The sequence below is a fragment of the Clinocottus analis genome, unplaced genomic scaffold (assembly GCF_023055335.1).
Source record: "Clinocottus analis isolate CAN_PGR_092001 unplaced genomic scaffold, fCliAna1.0.p SCAF_9, whole genome shotgun sequence".
Lineage (NCBI taxonomy): Eukaryota > Metazoa > Chordata > Actinopteri > Perciformes > Cottidae > Clinocottus > Clinocottus analis.
In genome coordinates, this window is record NW_027176251.1 from 8,793,983 (window position 1) to 8,809,700 (window position 15,718).

General features: G+C 43.5%; 1 protein-coding gene across 2 annotated transcripts; it reads left to right on the forward strand.

Moving 5' to 3' along the window:
- Nucleotides 1-68: 68 nt before the first annotated feature.
- cited4b (Cbp/p300-interacting transactivator, with Glu/Asp-rich carboxy-terminal domain, 4b) lies at nucleotides 69-12,279 on the forward strand. Of its 2 annotated transcripts, none has more exons than XM_068569886.1 (2): nucleotides 69-172; nucleotides 10,515-12,279. In XM_068569886.1, the coding sequence occupies exons 1-2, from the start codon at nucleotides 89-91 to the stop codon at nucleotides 11,379-11,381; spliced, it is 951 nt and encodes a 316-aa protein (XP_068425987.1). In that variant the 5' UTR covers nucleotides 69-88; the 3' UTR covers nucleotides 11,382-12,279. The 2 variants fall into 2 exon arrangements, with proteins under 2 accessions (XP_068425987.1, XP_068425988.1); XM_068569887.1 differs by lacking the exon at nucleotides 69-172 and adding an exon at nucleotides 9,321-9,600.
- Nucleotides 12,280-15,718: the final 3,439 nt, after the last annotated feature.

Sequence of the window (15,718 nt, forward strand, 5' to 3'; positions counted from 1 at the left end):
TCAGGAAGGAGAACTAGGTGTTTCCTGGAGCGGACGTCTGGCTGTCAGCGCCTGGGTAGGAGCGGGATGTGACTCATCACCAGACCTCATGATGGGAAGACCACTGCACAAAGGCCACAGGGGGAACTTCACCCAGGCACAGAGCTTTTGGGGTAACTCAATAATGCATGAGGTGTGTTTTGTTGGTAGTACAACATGATTGCTCTCCTGAAAGTCCCTCTGGAGGATGAATATCTCTGTAAATGTGCAGATCTCTCAACTGCTATTGAATACACTCTAAAAGATGTAACATTTGGCCTTTTAGAGCTGTACTTGTATCACCCCCAAGGGCCAGGCTAGCCTATTCTAAATTGTTTTTAGCATATGAGTGGTCCACCACTGTAATACTGCAATAGTTTCTTAATCAACCTACACTTTTTCTCCTAATTATTTGGTGCTGTCAACGATGGTGCTGGCTTATATACTAACGGTGTCCAAAACAATTTCTGCTACGAGTGAGTCATTTGGTAAATATAGGGAATGACAGCACTGACTTTCAATTTAGGCTCAGCTGTTTAGCAGTCTAGTTGGAACACACAAACACATACACATGATGACAGATGCACACACACACACACACACACACACACACACACACACACACACACACACACACACACACACACACACACACACACACACACACACACACAGCTGTCAGTGGTTTGGGTGTACAGAGACAATATTTTAATTCTGCAGTGCATACATGTAGGAGATGAAACTGCAGCGTGCAAACATGGCATGACATGAAACCGTGGCGTGGAAATAGGTCATATCACAGGTAGTACAGCGTTGAACTGCCTCAACTGATATTGCACCGATGTATCAGTGGATGAGACCTGTTTTTGCTTGACAGTCAGAGAGGCTCCCCAGATGGTAAACAGAAAAATGATATTATGCCTTGACCAAACCAGATTGTTATTGTTCACAAAAGGCTGCTCATTCCTAGTGTTTTTTGTGGAGCTGAGCTACAGTCAGAAATACCTTACAGCTCACTGTCATATTTACACCATCAGATTTATTTTGGAGAAGTGACAAAAGCCCACCCACAATCCCCCTGCCCGACATGGAGACATATCTGTTTACTGAAGAGAGAGAGAGAGAGAGAGAGAGAGAGAGAGAGAGAGAGAGAGAGAGAGAGAGAGAGAGAGAGAGAGAGAACAGACAGTAAGGCCACAGGTAAATGTGCATGCACGTGTGCTGCCGTGTGCACAACCTTTTCCTGCGTGTACGCGTGCATGAGTGTGATGTTTATTTGTGGAGGGAAAAAGTGTCACTGCTTTAGCCCCACCAAAAACCCAACTTCTCCTGACATCTGTGAGTCAATTAGCTGACTGAAGAGAAAACATCCCTGCCCCCTCTCTTCACCACCCCCCCATCCTTCCATGCATCCCTTCCTCCACCAAAGAACTCCAACCAGCCAGCCAGTTAGGTAGTGTAGCACAGCAGCTCCTGTCTGCCCTGCTTGGAGTGAGGCACTGGGGGAGGAGCGCTAGTCAGGGCCGGGGGTGGGAGGGTAGTGGGGGTGATGAGGTTGGATGTCAAGAATGTGGCTCATGGTCTGCTCTTTTGTGTGTTTTGTGCAAGATGAATAGGCCCATGGCAGGCTGGGGTGCTAGTCGGCCACAGCTCCCGTTGACTTGTGTGTTTAAAAAGCCTGAAGGCCCTGGCCTGCCCCTCTTAAAATGAGACAGACGGATAATGAAGGCTGCTGGGTGAACAACTTAAACGCCCACTACATATAGAAATAACTATTTCAATGTCTTATTTCCTCCATGGCTCATTCTTGTCTCAATATTGCATATAGCTTAATTATCTCTCTTCTGTCTATCTCTATCTCTCTGTCCATGTCTCCCAGAGCACCCTATCAGGAAAAGTTATTGTTTGCTAAGCTGGTGTGGGGGCTGTTCGTTTTTATGCCTGGTGCAGCCCATATTCCCTTCCCCATTCGTCCCAACGCCCTCCATATCCTCAGGCTACTGCTATGGAAATATGCTTCAGTCACATTGCTAATTATTTAAGAGTTGTCACCTCATTAACAGTGCTGGGAGATAATGAATGATTAATAGGTCATTCTTCACATCATCACTGTGTTTTCCCACTCTCTCCCACTACCTTCTTCCATATAGCTACTTGTTTGTCAGGTTGTGTTTGCTCTTGTTGTCCATTCAGTCTGAGTTTCCCCCCAACTATCCTACACTGTATGTGCACGCTCACGGAGGTAACTGGAAACATCATCAGTGGCTGCAAGGCAGGAAGTGCAGAGAAGGGAACATGATTAGTGTTAGTGTCGACAATGATCCCTCAGGCTGGTAAATGCTGGAGAGTTGCTTGGAAATGCAGGCGGTGGGCTAGTGGTACATTGCTTGATAATGAGCCAAGATTGGATACATATAACCAGGGAGTCAACGCCAGTTATGTTTGTATAGTTTGCATTAAGTCACCGTTGGGGCGTATGAACACCTGCAGCCACCAATACTACTTATCATGTCTTTGCCATCATGATAAGTGGGAATGCTCAGCTGGAGTGGGGGGTTTGTGTCAGTGGTTATCTGGTGTCCCAGACACCCATCCGTGGTCTCGATTAGCTCAGCTAATAGGAACGTTGCATTCTTTCAGTCATTACGAAACTCTTTTCCTGGTAACACTGAATGCCACAGTATTATTTAACAAAGTCAAGCCACGTGTCATCTGACCATGTTCAATAAAAGTAACATTCTGAATCGCCACATGTTTTTTGGGGGGTGAAAAGCCCGCTGTCACAGAGAGGGGAGGGGTTGAAGAATGTGGGATGAATGAAACAAATAATAACAGCGCATAACCCGACAGTCTCCCCTTTGAGGCAATCACAGTGTTAGTAGGCGTGTGATGAATGACAATAGAGCGCTTGAAAAAGAAGTTCAAACCCTGCCTTATGTTGAATTTCCACTGCGTGGTTTGGCTCGGTTTGACTCACATGCCTTTGGTACCAGGTACTTCTCTTTATTTTGTTTTCCACGGCAGATGTTATCCCCTCAATGTTGGAGGGATTCGTCCTAGAGACGCCGCATGGAGTTGCCATGACATAATCTTCAACATGACACATACACATGTGTGTTCCCCTCCCGGTATCTAGACAGAGGAACATCTGTACTTCATTATTTCGCCATGGCCTGTTTTTTGCGGGGTTCCATTTTTTAAATAATCTGGCTTGATTAATACAAAATACTGATGTAAATATGGATCATAGCTTGAGTGTTTAAAAATGTCAGTGTAGGATGGCCCGTGTTGGGCAAAAGATGATTCTTGGGATGATCAGTTGTCTGCACTGGATTTTAGTACCAGCTCAACTTGCTTGAACCACGGCTGAGGTGATACCAAAAAAGTACCAGCTACCAGTTACTATCCACAACTTTTGCCAATGGAAGCCTGAAAAATTCATGTTGAGCCGTGCCATACTATACCGGTTCAAGGATATTGTATTAATTATGCAACATTAGGTTACACAATGAAATGCAGTTGGAGCCCATTTGGTACTGAGGAAAAAAGCAGCAAAACAAAATTAGTATCAGAAGGAATGTAAACGGTATGGAGTTATTATGACCGGCATCCCAATACTAAAAAACTCTTAATCAGGGAAACAGGTGGTGATTGCGTCAAGGTCCGTTGCACTTTATCTAATCATAACTACTTCTTGTCAAATGTTTGAATGTATCTCTGCCATATGCCATGCATGCTCCAGTAATAAACACAAAAAGACAACAAATTAAAACCAAAATGTAACAAAGTTCATGGGAGCTACCAGCTGCATGTGCCGCTGTTGCAAGTGTGTTGGCCATATTGTCACATGTCTGTGTAAACTACAGTTAAGCTAGCTAAGTTAGGCTTTTAGAATCATAAAACACTTTTGCCCTCCGAAATTGTCGGCGATCTCGTTCATTGGGTTCAGGCAACAATTTGATATGTCAAATTATGTATCAGCTCTCAGCATAATCTTACAGTGACAATATGTGTGTGTATTTTACTGAAAAGTTTAAAAATCCATAAATTAAAAAAACATGTAATTCAACAAAAAAATGATTCGTTTGGTGTGTAAAGATGTGTGCTTTGTAATGTGTAACAATATAACACAGTTAACAAAGCTGAGTCTCAGTTTGAATATTTTGTAATTGTGTATACATTGGCCGTATTTTAATACACCAGATTCATTACAAAATATATATTATTAATATTATGACATTTATTTCAATTTCAATTACTCCACAGACAAACTATGAGCCCATCCTTACCAACTTTATTCTTAGGTTTTCTATAATTGTAGTTTGTTAACTCTTGTAGTGATCAGGGCCCGTTCCTCGTACGTGGTTCAACAAAGTCGATCAAATGTTCTATTATCCATCTTTAATTACCGCAATGATTAATATCAGGCTAACTCGGTTTCTCAAAGGCTGATCCGTGGTCAAACGGTGTCGTTAATTTGAACCAGACGTCATTCATCTGGATACTTGCGCATGCCCGTTCCTCTTCAAAAGGGAGAATAGTCAAGTGCTGAATGGGACAAGCAACTTTTTTCTACGCTGACAAGGAGCAGATGATCATGAACACGTATGAGGAAGTCAAGAGCACATAGTCATGGTAAAGTCTAAAGCTGCATTCACAACAGAAGGATTGTGCATATTCGCAACACTTTTGCATTGCTTTTGGCGTGAACACAACTTAACACCGTTACCACGGCAAAGGCAAAATAGTTTTTTGGGAGTTGGAATATGTGTACTTTAATCATTTTCTACAATAATGATATGTATGGTGTAGTAATACCATTGTCATATAATTATGAGTGCTTTCAACACATCCATAAGTTTCTTAAGCGCTAAATAAACGTTACGGACGGCACGGCATGCAACGGCTTTCCCAATGTTCTCCGCAGCGCCGATACTGTACAAACATGTACCACTCGCAAAAAAGCGCAAGGCTGTGGTACACTCTGTGAGATAGTGTATGCATACAGTTTGTGATACAATTTTTGATACAGTTTGTGATATAGTATGTGATACGGTATGTGATACGGTATGTGAGACGGCCAACACTTGGCTGCGCCGTGTGGTGTTAAATGTTCGGCTCAAGAAGGTCTCGTAAATAAATGATTCCTTGTCGACAGGATCAAAAGCGCTCGTATGAAGTCATCATGATGTGAGAACAGTCTTGGCGATCTTGAAGAACTCTCTCCTTAAAAAACTAATCCAACTAATATCGCTCCTTCATCAATGAGGAAGGTAGCTGTCATTTTTGGGAGTAGCCAGCTTATCCAGTGAATGTCTTTAAGCCTGCGCTGGAGCAGGTGAAGGGATTTTGATGTGTTGATGATTTTTCAAAACTTGCTTTGTGGAACTGAAAAGCCTGGCGTGCGTCATCTTATCCTGAACATTATCCGGCTAACACAGTAAACCAGGTATGAGGATCAGGGCCCAGGCCTCCTATGGGCTGCTCAAGTGGGACGAAATAAATGTGTAAAAACAAACCAATCAAACTGTAACAACAAAGTTGTTTTAATGGAATAACTTAACATGGAATAATCACAAAAGTTGTTGGAAAGCTGCTTTAATGTGGTAGCCTTCAATTCCCCCCCCCATCACCATCACACCAAATCACTACTTTCACTCAAGTCTCACCCCCACTTGTGGCCTCAGGTCCATGAGTGGCAGTTACCAGGTTTCTCCCCTCCCTCCCTTCCAAAGTCTCTCACCCACTTCCCTACCACAGCATGTTTGAGTCAGACCCTCCCCCGTTAGCCTTGACTCAGGCTTATTGCTCTCTCTCAGCTGCTCGGCTGAACAGTGACTGTTGATTGGTGGTTGAGGCGGAGAAGGAAGCCTTGGGAGTATTTATAGAGACTCTCTCATTTACCAGAACAATAACAACCCTCCCCCACACTGAGGCAAGCAAACTGACTTTTGGTTTCACATCTCTGGGGAAATGAGCATACTAGGACACACTTTGTCCTGTTGAATAAGATGACCGTTGTTGCATATTGATGTTGTGGAGCAATTATAGCAGAATAGGTTGAAAATGACTCATAGTTCATTCATGTCTTGAGTTTAGGAATATAGAGAGCAAACTGGATGTTTGGAAAAATGTGCTAACCAGTTACATTTGATGTTTTTAGTGTGAAGGTAATTATGATAGCGCGATTGACCCCCGTGAGTGCAACAACTGATTTGGGATTTTTACAATTGGAAGCAGCAGATAACATAGTTGAAATCTTCCTTAAATCTTTATTATTTAGAATTTAATGTCCTGCTGGAGCACTAAACACACCAAAACTCGCAGATATTAAAAACCTGTAGAGTGAGTTTTATCTGGGATGAGCCGACACTTTGTATCTCAGGAATGTCGATACTGATGGAAGCAAAACTATCTTAAGAACATGGCCGCACTTCCTGAGTACTCAGTCATATGGCTCCACCTCTAAACTCACATGTCTGTCCCAGCCATAAGGCTTTGAACATTGCTACAATTCCCAGTAATTACTTTAGTGTTGAGAGGATTAGTCAGGTAGGACTGAGTCAGCTGGTCTTAGTTGATGGTGGCAGAGATAAAACATGACTTAGGGGAGCAGTCCAGTGTCCACTGGCAGACGATAACAGTCGCTCGTAGAGCTGCCTATCCGTTTATCCATCTACAGAACGTAGAGAGTGGTATTACTGCAGAATGAGTTTGCAAATTCAAATTTTGCAATTATATCATGCACACTGGCGTGCTAATGGAAGAACTTTTCCACCATTTTGTTGTTCCTTATCAATGTTCTTTAGGGGTTACATTTCTATACGCTTCCCCTCTACCAGGGTTAACGCTGTCAGTCAATGCATCATCCTGTTGGCAATTCCTCTGTGCAGAGTATCAGACTTTCACTCCACTCCAGTGAGCGCCTCTGCGCCAGGGGGGCTCTCCACACACTCCAAGACCCTGTTGAGGGGCAATAAGCATTGGCCTTTACATCTCTACAGACTGTTGGCTCCCTTGAATTCCGACATAGATAGCTTGAAAGTGGTGGCTAGATGTTATGAAATCTCTATGGCCAACTTCATAACAGCTAGACAAGTTGCTGGAGGTAGTGCAGTCGACAGTGGGAACTACATGCAGAGAGCCGAGGCAGATGATGCACAGACAGAATGGGCCGAGTTCTACACAGTGTTCTGACATAGAAGTTATCAGCTCCATGTATGTCAGTAAAGTAGAGTCATTGGGGAATGCTGAGGCCTTTCATATAGCGGGAGCTCCTCAAAGGTTGGATAAGCTCATACTGACTTGCAGAGAACACAAATAAGTGAAGCTGTGCTCCTAATTCTTTAGACCCTGTTTAGATTGTGAAACCTGTGTGAAATCAACCGATCCTGCAACTGCAGCATTTTTATTGCATGTTTTACAGTGTGACACAGGGGTGTGTCCATGCTGGGAATGAAAGCAACACTTGCAGCCTATTGCTCCTATAAACAGTCACATGAACTCTCACTCTCTCTCTCTCTCTCTCTCTCTCTCTCTCTCTCTCTCTCTCTCTCTCTCTCTCTCTCTCTCTCTCTCTCTCTTGCTCTATAACTCTGGATTAAAACCACAGACACAAACATGGAAGTCAATAAATGGCTGAAGGCAAGGTGTTCTGGGGCTCTGCTCCAAATCATAGACCATAGTTAGAGATAAGAAACATATACAGAAATACAGCCTACGAAAGGCCACAGTTTACTTCATCTAATTGTATCAACGGAAGTCTGTTCAATGGATATATAATTACAAAATGCATATCTTCTACTACAATCATGGCTGATTGCAAATTCATGCAAATATCTTGGGTTTAAAACAGACACATTGATGTGATCAGTGAGCTCCAGAAGGTTTGGACACATTGCCTACGCTCTCTGATGCAAATGACATCATTAGGAGCTTTTGGTCCTGGCATATAAATAAAGAAGATTTTGAAGCATTTTAAAATGCATCTTTGCCATATCGTCACATCCTGCAGTAACCTTGCGCAGATGACATGCTCCACTAAAAGAATGCTTGTCACAGTACAACAGAAACTTATGTTGATTGTGTGTTTTTCTTTGGACTGACTGGCTCGGTGAGTTTCTCAGATAGTACCCACACCTGGGAGTGGCTTATTAACACTAGCTTAAAGTGGTTGGACAATGTCAAACAATGACAAATGCCTGCCAGTGGTTGCCCATTTATAGTTGGATTCCCAGGACAATAGATTGGCTCGCTCTCCCAAAGTGGTTCCATTCATTTGCAATTGCAGGCAAGAGGTCATTGTCCTGAAGTAGGCAATCAAGAGACGCGTGCATCTGCAGAGTGAAGGTACACACACAGAAACATACTCACAGGCCTGAATCCACAGTCCATACATGTAAGCCAGGCGAGCACATATCCATACACAGCAGTAGTTACACTACCGCTGCAGTTAGTGTGGCCTAGAATAGCACACAGGCTACATTCCTCTGCCCTCCCTGCGCTGCCTCACTGAGGCGAGCACACAGCAGACTGGTGGGTCACATGGACAAACAGTTATCTTGAAGATGAAGTGTACATGCACATACCAGGGCAACACTCTTACTGCGCATGTACATAGGCCAAATGGATGAGTAGGTGCGGACAAGTTGGGAACACAGATTTATACACTAATGCTGTAGGACGCAGACTGGCAGATTTGAGCATGCATACGGACTCCTACATGCACGCACAAACAAACACATGTATAAACACTATCTTATCCATCAGAATCAGCTTTATTGCCCATGTGATACATGCAATTTGACTCGTCATACATATACTTAGTACACAAATAAACAAGAGAAATATCAAAAAGACATTAAAGACAACAGAGTATCTATCTATCTAAGATAAGATTAGATATAAGACATTCCTTTATTAATCCTGCAGAGGGAAAATTGCATGATTACAGCAGCAGACAAAGTGCACACAAGAGACACATAGTAAAATAAAATAAAAACAAGCAATATAGATAAACAGTAGAACTGTAAAAAAAAAAAAATCCACAATAGGAATATTATACATACAGAATAAAATGTATCTATCTATCTATCTATCTATCTATCTATCTATCTATCTATCTATCTATCTATCTATCTATCTATCTATCTATCTAAATCTGAAATTAATAAAAGTTGTGTGTTCATTATAGCATTCAAAAGAAACAGTGGGGAGGGGTGTATTTAAATTGCTACTGTGTCACAGCTCTCCGACAGCCCTTTTTTTTTCTACGCCCATGCACAATTATATTAAGTAGGGCCAATAGGAACAAAGAAGAGGCAGGACCGAGGCTCCACCTCTCCCCGACTGCCTTCCTCTGAGCTTTTTAGATGTACATAATCCCTGAGTTGACCCAGAAAATAGGCAGTCGTTTCAAGATCTGATGCGGCAGTCTTTGTGCACACCGTCCCCGCTTGAGCATGAAGCGTAACCCTGTGGAATAGATACTGTAATTCGGAGGAGCGTTTGCCGAGGAAAACTGTTTAAATAGACGGAGCCGAAGCAAAGTCGCGCAACTTTGTGAAAACGTAGCGGATCCGGGTAAGTGTTTTTCATCGGATATATTTGTGAGAGACGTCGGGTTTTTTTGGTTTGTGGAGGCTGCTGCTCCATTGTTTGCGTTCCCATGTTTCAAACTCGAGATTTGACTAAATGGATAATATTAGTCTCCGCGGTTATTGTGCACAAACATTTAAACAAATCGGCTCAAAGTGATCGGAGAAAACCGGAGCCTTTGTTAAATTTGAATGCCCGATTTGAAATGTGGTGATTCAGCTGTTGGGGAGATGTTGCATGATGTCAGTGTTCTTTGTTGCAACCTTACGTGCGTAAAATGTAACAGATTTTTTCTGCCTCAGCTAAGATGCAACACAGAGGAGATTCGAGCAATGCATTATGCGATGCACGCATTTTCCTCCGTTTTGTCGATCCCGTCGTGCATGAAATCTCCGGCTGAGAAAAAAAAAAAAGCCAAACATTGCATGTTAACCTGTAATTCCGACCTGGGCGTTCATTGCTTGGCACAAAGAGGGGAGGTTGTAGGGAGACCCAACACACGAGTAAGGCTTTCACTGGTCGCCAATTGGTAAAAACAACCGTGCAGATATATATATATTTTTTGTCCGGAAGCGTTTCGGTGGTTTAACGGTGACGTTACGAGGAAAAATGTATCTTTGTTTCTTTTCAATGAAGGTGAATTGTGCGATCTCTGTATGAGGGAGTCAATTGGATATGAAATTGGTTTGACCCACAGCTATGTACTGCACATCTCGCACATGGTATCGTTGGCACAATTATTGGGTGTCTTGGTCAGGGATTACTGGTTGAAATGGACAGCTACATATGCTCATGCCATGTCAGTCTTGATCCAGCTGCACCTCCCTTTAAATGTTTTTACTGCTTCCTTAACATCACGTCTGCCCCATGCGATCTAACTGTCTCCTCTCTGTTCATAGACAGGCGGCATGGCAGACCATCTGATGATGCCCATGAATCACAGCTCAGCGGGCGCCAGTCTCCACGGTTACAGGATGGGCATGAATGGCGGCCTGCAGGCAGGTCACCAGCAGCATGCCAACCAGCAGGGCATGCGGGCACTGCCCAATGGCCAGATGATGCACTATGGTGGTGCCCAGGCTAACATGGAGACCGCCATGAGGCAGCGGCAGAGCATGGTGGGCGGACCCATGAATGGACAACTGAATGGGGCCCAGATGGGTCACCACCAGATGACCTCTGGTAACATGATGTATAATGGCCAGCCCCAGCAGCAACAGCATCACCCTCAGCAGCAGCATCACATGCATCCGCAGCACCAACAACAACAACAGCAACAACAACAACAGCAGCAGCAGCAGCAACAACAACAACAACAACAACAACAGCAACAGCAGCAGCAACAACAACAACAACAGCACCAGCAACAAGCCCAGCACCCGCAGCAGCAAACACAACAACAACAGTTCATGAACGGAGGGTTAACGTCCCAGCAGCTCATGGCCAGCATGCAGCTGCAAAAACTCAACACCCAATACCATGGGCACCCACTGGGACCTATGGGTGGAAACCACATGGGCCCTACAACCCAGTACCGCATGAACCCGGCACAGCTGGCTAACATGCAGCACATGGCCGGACCAGCCCTCGCTCTGAACGGCATGGACGCGGATATGATCGACGAGGAAGTTCTGACCTCACTGGTCATGGAGCTGGGCTTGGATCGGGTCCAGGAGCTGCCTGAACTCTTCCTGGGCCAGAATGAGTTTGACTTCATCTCAGACTTTGTCAGCAAACAGCAGCAGCCCAGTACCGTTAGTTGCTGAGAGGACCTGATTTGCAAAGGAGCACAAATAGAGACAAGAGAGAGAGAAAATTGTCCAGGGTGGATGAAGAGTGCTCATCTCTTTACTTTTTATTTTGTGAGCACATCCCTGTACTAAGCCAAGTTATGGCATAGGATGTACAGAAGAGAACTCTGGATATCCACAGGAAAACACACCGTGCTTGAGTCTCACATGTGCTCGTGGCCTGAGGGTGGCTGGATTCAAGGACGAGTTCCACCTCTCCCATTTCCTGGACATGAATGTAATGAAGAAATGCAGAAATTCTTAAAAGCCACTCTGAACAATGCTATGACACTGTGTAGCCTCCAAGCCTGGATTCCATGACAGTTTACCAGTAAAAAGGTGTATTTATTTATTCCTATCTGAGAAAACTGAAAAAGAACAACCACCTCCATTTTGGGAACCACGTGGTTTTAATTATTATATTTTTTTCTGAGAGTAGGATGGGGGAGACATTTTAAATTAAGTTCTCTTCGTGGTTTTGTCCCATTCTTTTTGACCTAGTATTTAAATAAGCTCAGATGACAAGGTCATCTAAAGAAGAGCCTGTATTTTCTATCATAAGTCAGACCCGATAGAAGAGCAATGTTATCTCATTTGAATGGGGGCCTAATCCACATTTTTAAAAAATGGTTCACTTTCGGTTAAGTGTTGCCTTTTTTTTTTAGATGTAATCTACTCAAAAAAATCTACTGCTTTTACTGTATGAAGCTGTATAACTCCAACATGTCCACACTGTTGTGTTCTATTGGAGGTGTAGAACCGCCTTAATCGCGCAGATTGTTATTTATTGGTTGTTTATAATGTCCCCTTTTTTGTGGTCAAGATGGGGGGGATGGTCTTTGTGAAGGGGGTTTTGAGGATCAATAAAGATGGCCTGGATAGAAATGTGGCCTGCTTTTCCATTCATTGCACAGTTCATCCCCGAGGCAGTGGAGAGCAAGCTAAGTGCTCAAGTCAACCTGTGGGTGAAGGGAAACCTTAGCTTCTTTCCAGTCTGGGATGGAAATGTTCAAACTGATAGAATATTTATGCTTTTGGGGGATATACTCTCATTCATTTATCCTGGGTTTTCAGTGTCCAATCTTTTCGTTAATTTGCCATTTTCATTGCTGTTAAGGTTCTTTAACATGAGTGACATGCAGAGATACTGACATGTTTTCTGGCTGGTTAGCTAAAGAGGAGTTGTGTTATATGTCAGTGTGCATCTGATATCTGGTAGCGATAGCCAAACGGGATTTACTGTTCAACATTTTATCGCGGTGCTTATCCAAGCACAAATGCCATGCGCTGACATTATAGGTGGTATAAATGTTTGCCATAATGGCAAGATATTCATTCAAAAGGTTGGTGGGCTTACAAAACAGTGTTTGAACAATATTGTTGTGTGTTTGGGGAAGGTTTAAATGACCAAAGAATGCTTACTTGATGGAGGTTTAACTGACTTAAAGCTTGTAAGCTCGGAGTCAAAGACAGTAATACTTTTTCCCTAGCTCTCTGGTCAGATAAACAAACCATTGGCTCTAAATAATAACAAATGACTTATGCAAATTCAGAACAGTCTAATCCACAGCCAGTTGGAGGGGTAAAACAATTTTCCTCATATAATTACATTCATTATGAAACGAGGGTAAAGAGATTCTCTGCTGTGTGTGTGTGTGTGTGTGTGTGTGTGTGTGTGTGTGTGTGTGTGTGTGTGTGTGTGTGTGTGTGTGTGTGTGTGTGTGTGTGTGTGTGTGAGAGAGAGAGAGAGAATTTGGATTGTCATGTGCCTGCGGGCTATGAAAACGCTTGATTGAGGTCATGTTGGGAATGTCATCGGCGCATCTAGCTCTTCACATAGTCAACAAAGGCATCTTTAGTGAGTAACGAGGGGAATGAGAACATTGTTGTTCGCAACCAGGAATAGTGTTTGATGATTGCTCTTTTTTTTTTTTTCGTCAACCCTGCTCTTAAAGCAACCTCATATACTCTCATTTGTCCAAAATGTGCTCCATTGGAAACACCGTGTGTGTGTTTTCTTGGCTCTGCACTATCAAGAGAATGGCTCACAAGTAGGCCAACAGCTTTGGCACAGTGCTTGGTAACGGTTGTAGGTCCTTTGCCCAGTGCCAATCTGGTGAGATGGTCTTCTGGTGTGTGTGTGTGTGTGTGTGGCACATGGGGTGTGTTGGCACACGGTCAGAACTCTGTCGCCTCATATATCTCATAATTGTATGCTGCACCGTGAGCTCCTTGTTTAGCCCCAATTAAATGCAGAGGTTTTGTTTCTTGATTGTGACTCTATAGACGACTGGTTAACCACGCTAAACAGTCCTGTTTGCTCTCCCAATCCCTTGTTTTGACTGCCGCCCGCCTCACAGGGGCTGGTCTAGACGCATGCTAAGCAGGGTGGGACACTCTGAGACGTTTACAGTTACTTCTCTTCTTCTTATTCTCTCTCGTTTTCGGCCCACCCACAGCAACTGCTCAACACAACGCTGTGTCTTCCTGTGGCAGCTTGCTGTTTTCTCTTTATAAGTCAGAGGCCAGAAGTCCCATTCTGATAGAGGCAGACAGGCAAAGTGAAACAGATGAGACATGAGCGAGTGTAATAATCTCTCCTGTTCACATTAAGAAATTAGGTGGTGTTTTGTTTAAACACTTTTTTTTTTGGTCCTCGGGATTTCTAGATGGGGTTTCCCCCACTATCATTTTATGATTCCATTCAAACCCTTTCACTACACATCATGCAAGGTATGTTAAATGCAATCCAGTTAACATCCTCCTCTGTATGTGCTGTATATGTCTATCCATTGAGCACCGTCTCGATTATTTTTCCAGCCTTTGGTCCATCTGGTGCCAAGCCTGGGCTCGTGGTAATCTCAGGGCCGAGCGCCAATGATGGATAGGTGGTCATTTGCTGCTGTCACGCATGGCCAGGGCTTCACATGCACGCAGACACACACACACACACACTATCACAGCATCAGCACACAACCTGATCAAACAGGCTAACTGTGATACTTCAGTATCAGTGTGGAGTCAGGGGGAAGATAAAGCATTTTTTGTGTCATATTTGGTCATTGTGATCCTTACACTGACAGTATTTCCGTAGATCTCATGATGTGAATGTAGATCTAGAAAGTAGTACTTAATACAGATGTACTGGGAATTTTTAATTTCTAAAAAGTATAACAAAACTGAACATTACCTTTTTTATTCAAGTGCTAATCTAGAGATTTCAGAAAGGAGTCACACCAAGAATACCTGAGTGTGAAAAAGTGTAAAGAAAAAAGTGAATGTGAGAGGACAACTTGAGTTTCCCAGATGAGGATGAGTTATTTATTGACAACAAGGGGCATGTTTCTCTCTTTGTGTGAAGAGGGCACATGTTTGAACCTGTCTGCTTTAACAAGAGAGTTTGAAGTTTTATCTTTGTGTGTGTGTGTGTGTGTGTGTGTGTGTGTGTGTGTGTGTGTGTGTGGGGCTGCCTGTAATGGTGTGTGACTGTGTGTGTTCTGGCAGGGGGTAAATAAACAGCAGATCCCTCAGGGCAGGGTTCATTCAGTTGAATGGACATGTTGCTTAAGCCAAACTTCCTGATTTTCCAGCTGAACAGTCACCTTGCATCTTCACCTGACATGAAGTCTTACTGAATGCTTCCCTCCCCTTGCTTTCACTTCCCAGAGTAAAAAAAAAAACACACTAACATATTCCTGCTCTTTCAATGCAACAGGCTCTGGGAAACATCAGTTGTTGCACTGTTGGATTCTGCTCCCGGGCATTTTAGTAAAGCTCAGCATCTTCGAAGCAACAAAACCTTTCCTCTTTCTCACATGAGGGGAAAAAGCAACATAATCACATCACACTCTCTTTCCCAGAACCACAGTTTAGCTGTGTCTCAGTAATTGTTTTGTTTTCCATACGTATCCTGCTGAGGAGGCTTTTAAATGCAGCCGTGTACCTTGTGAATGCAGCCTCCAGAGGTGAGTTGCTGATTTTGGCATGTCAGGGCAGGTGACACAGAGGTTGCCTAGTGACTAGAACCCCCCCCCCCCCCCCAAATCTGGGGTTGAATGGTTTGCCAGCTCTTTGAAGTAGAAGGAGGGGTGTAAATAATTTATGTCCCTGCACACAGCTGACACCTTTCCGTCGAGCCGGCTCAAACACACCAAGGTGTCCCAACAATGTCCAGCGATGGTAAATATTTAAGGGTTGTGTGATTTACACAGTCAAGTCGTACTGAGCAGGGCAGTGCTTTTGCTACAGTTGTGCAAAATATTGGTTTATTATTTGGTAGTTTTTTTTAACCGCAGGGAATACCAGATTGAAAG

Excerpts from the sequence above, each read along its gene's own strand:
- cited4b (XM_068569886.1), top strand. The coding sequence starts at position 89 with ATGATGGGAAGACCACTGCACAAAGGCCACAGGGGGAACTTCACCCAG. Across the intron at positions 173-10,514 it reads GTAACTCAATAATGCATGAG|ACAGGCGGCATGGCAGACCA; the intron begins GTGTGTTTTGTT and ends CTCTGTTCATAG.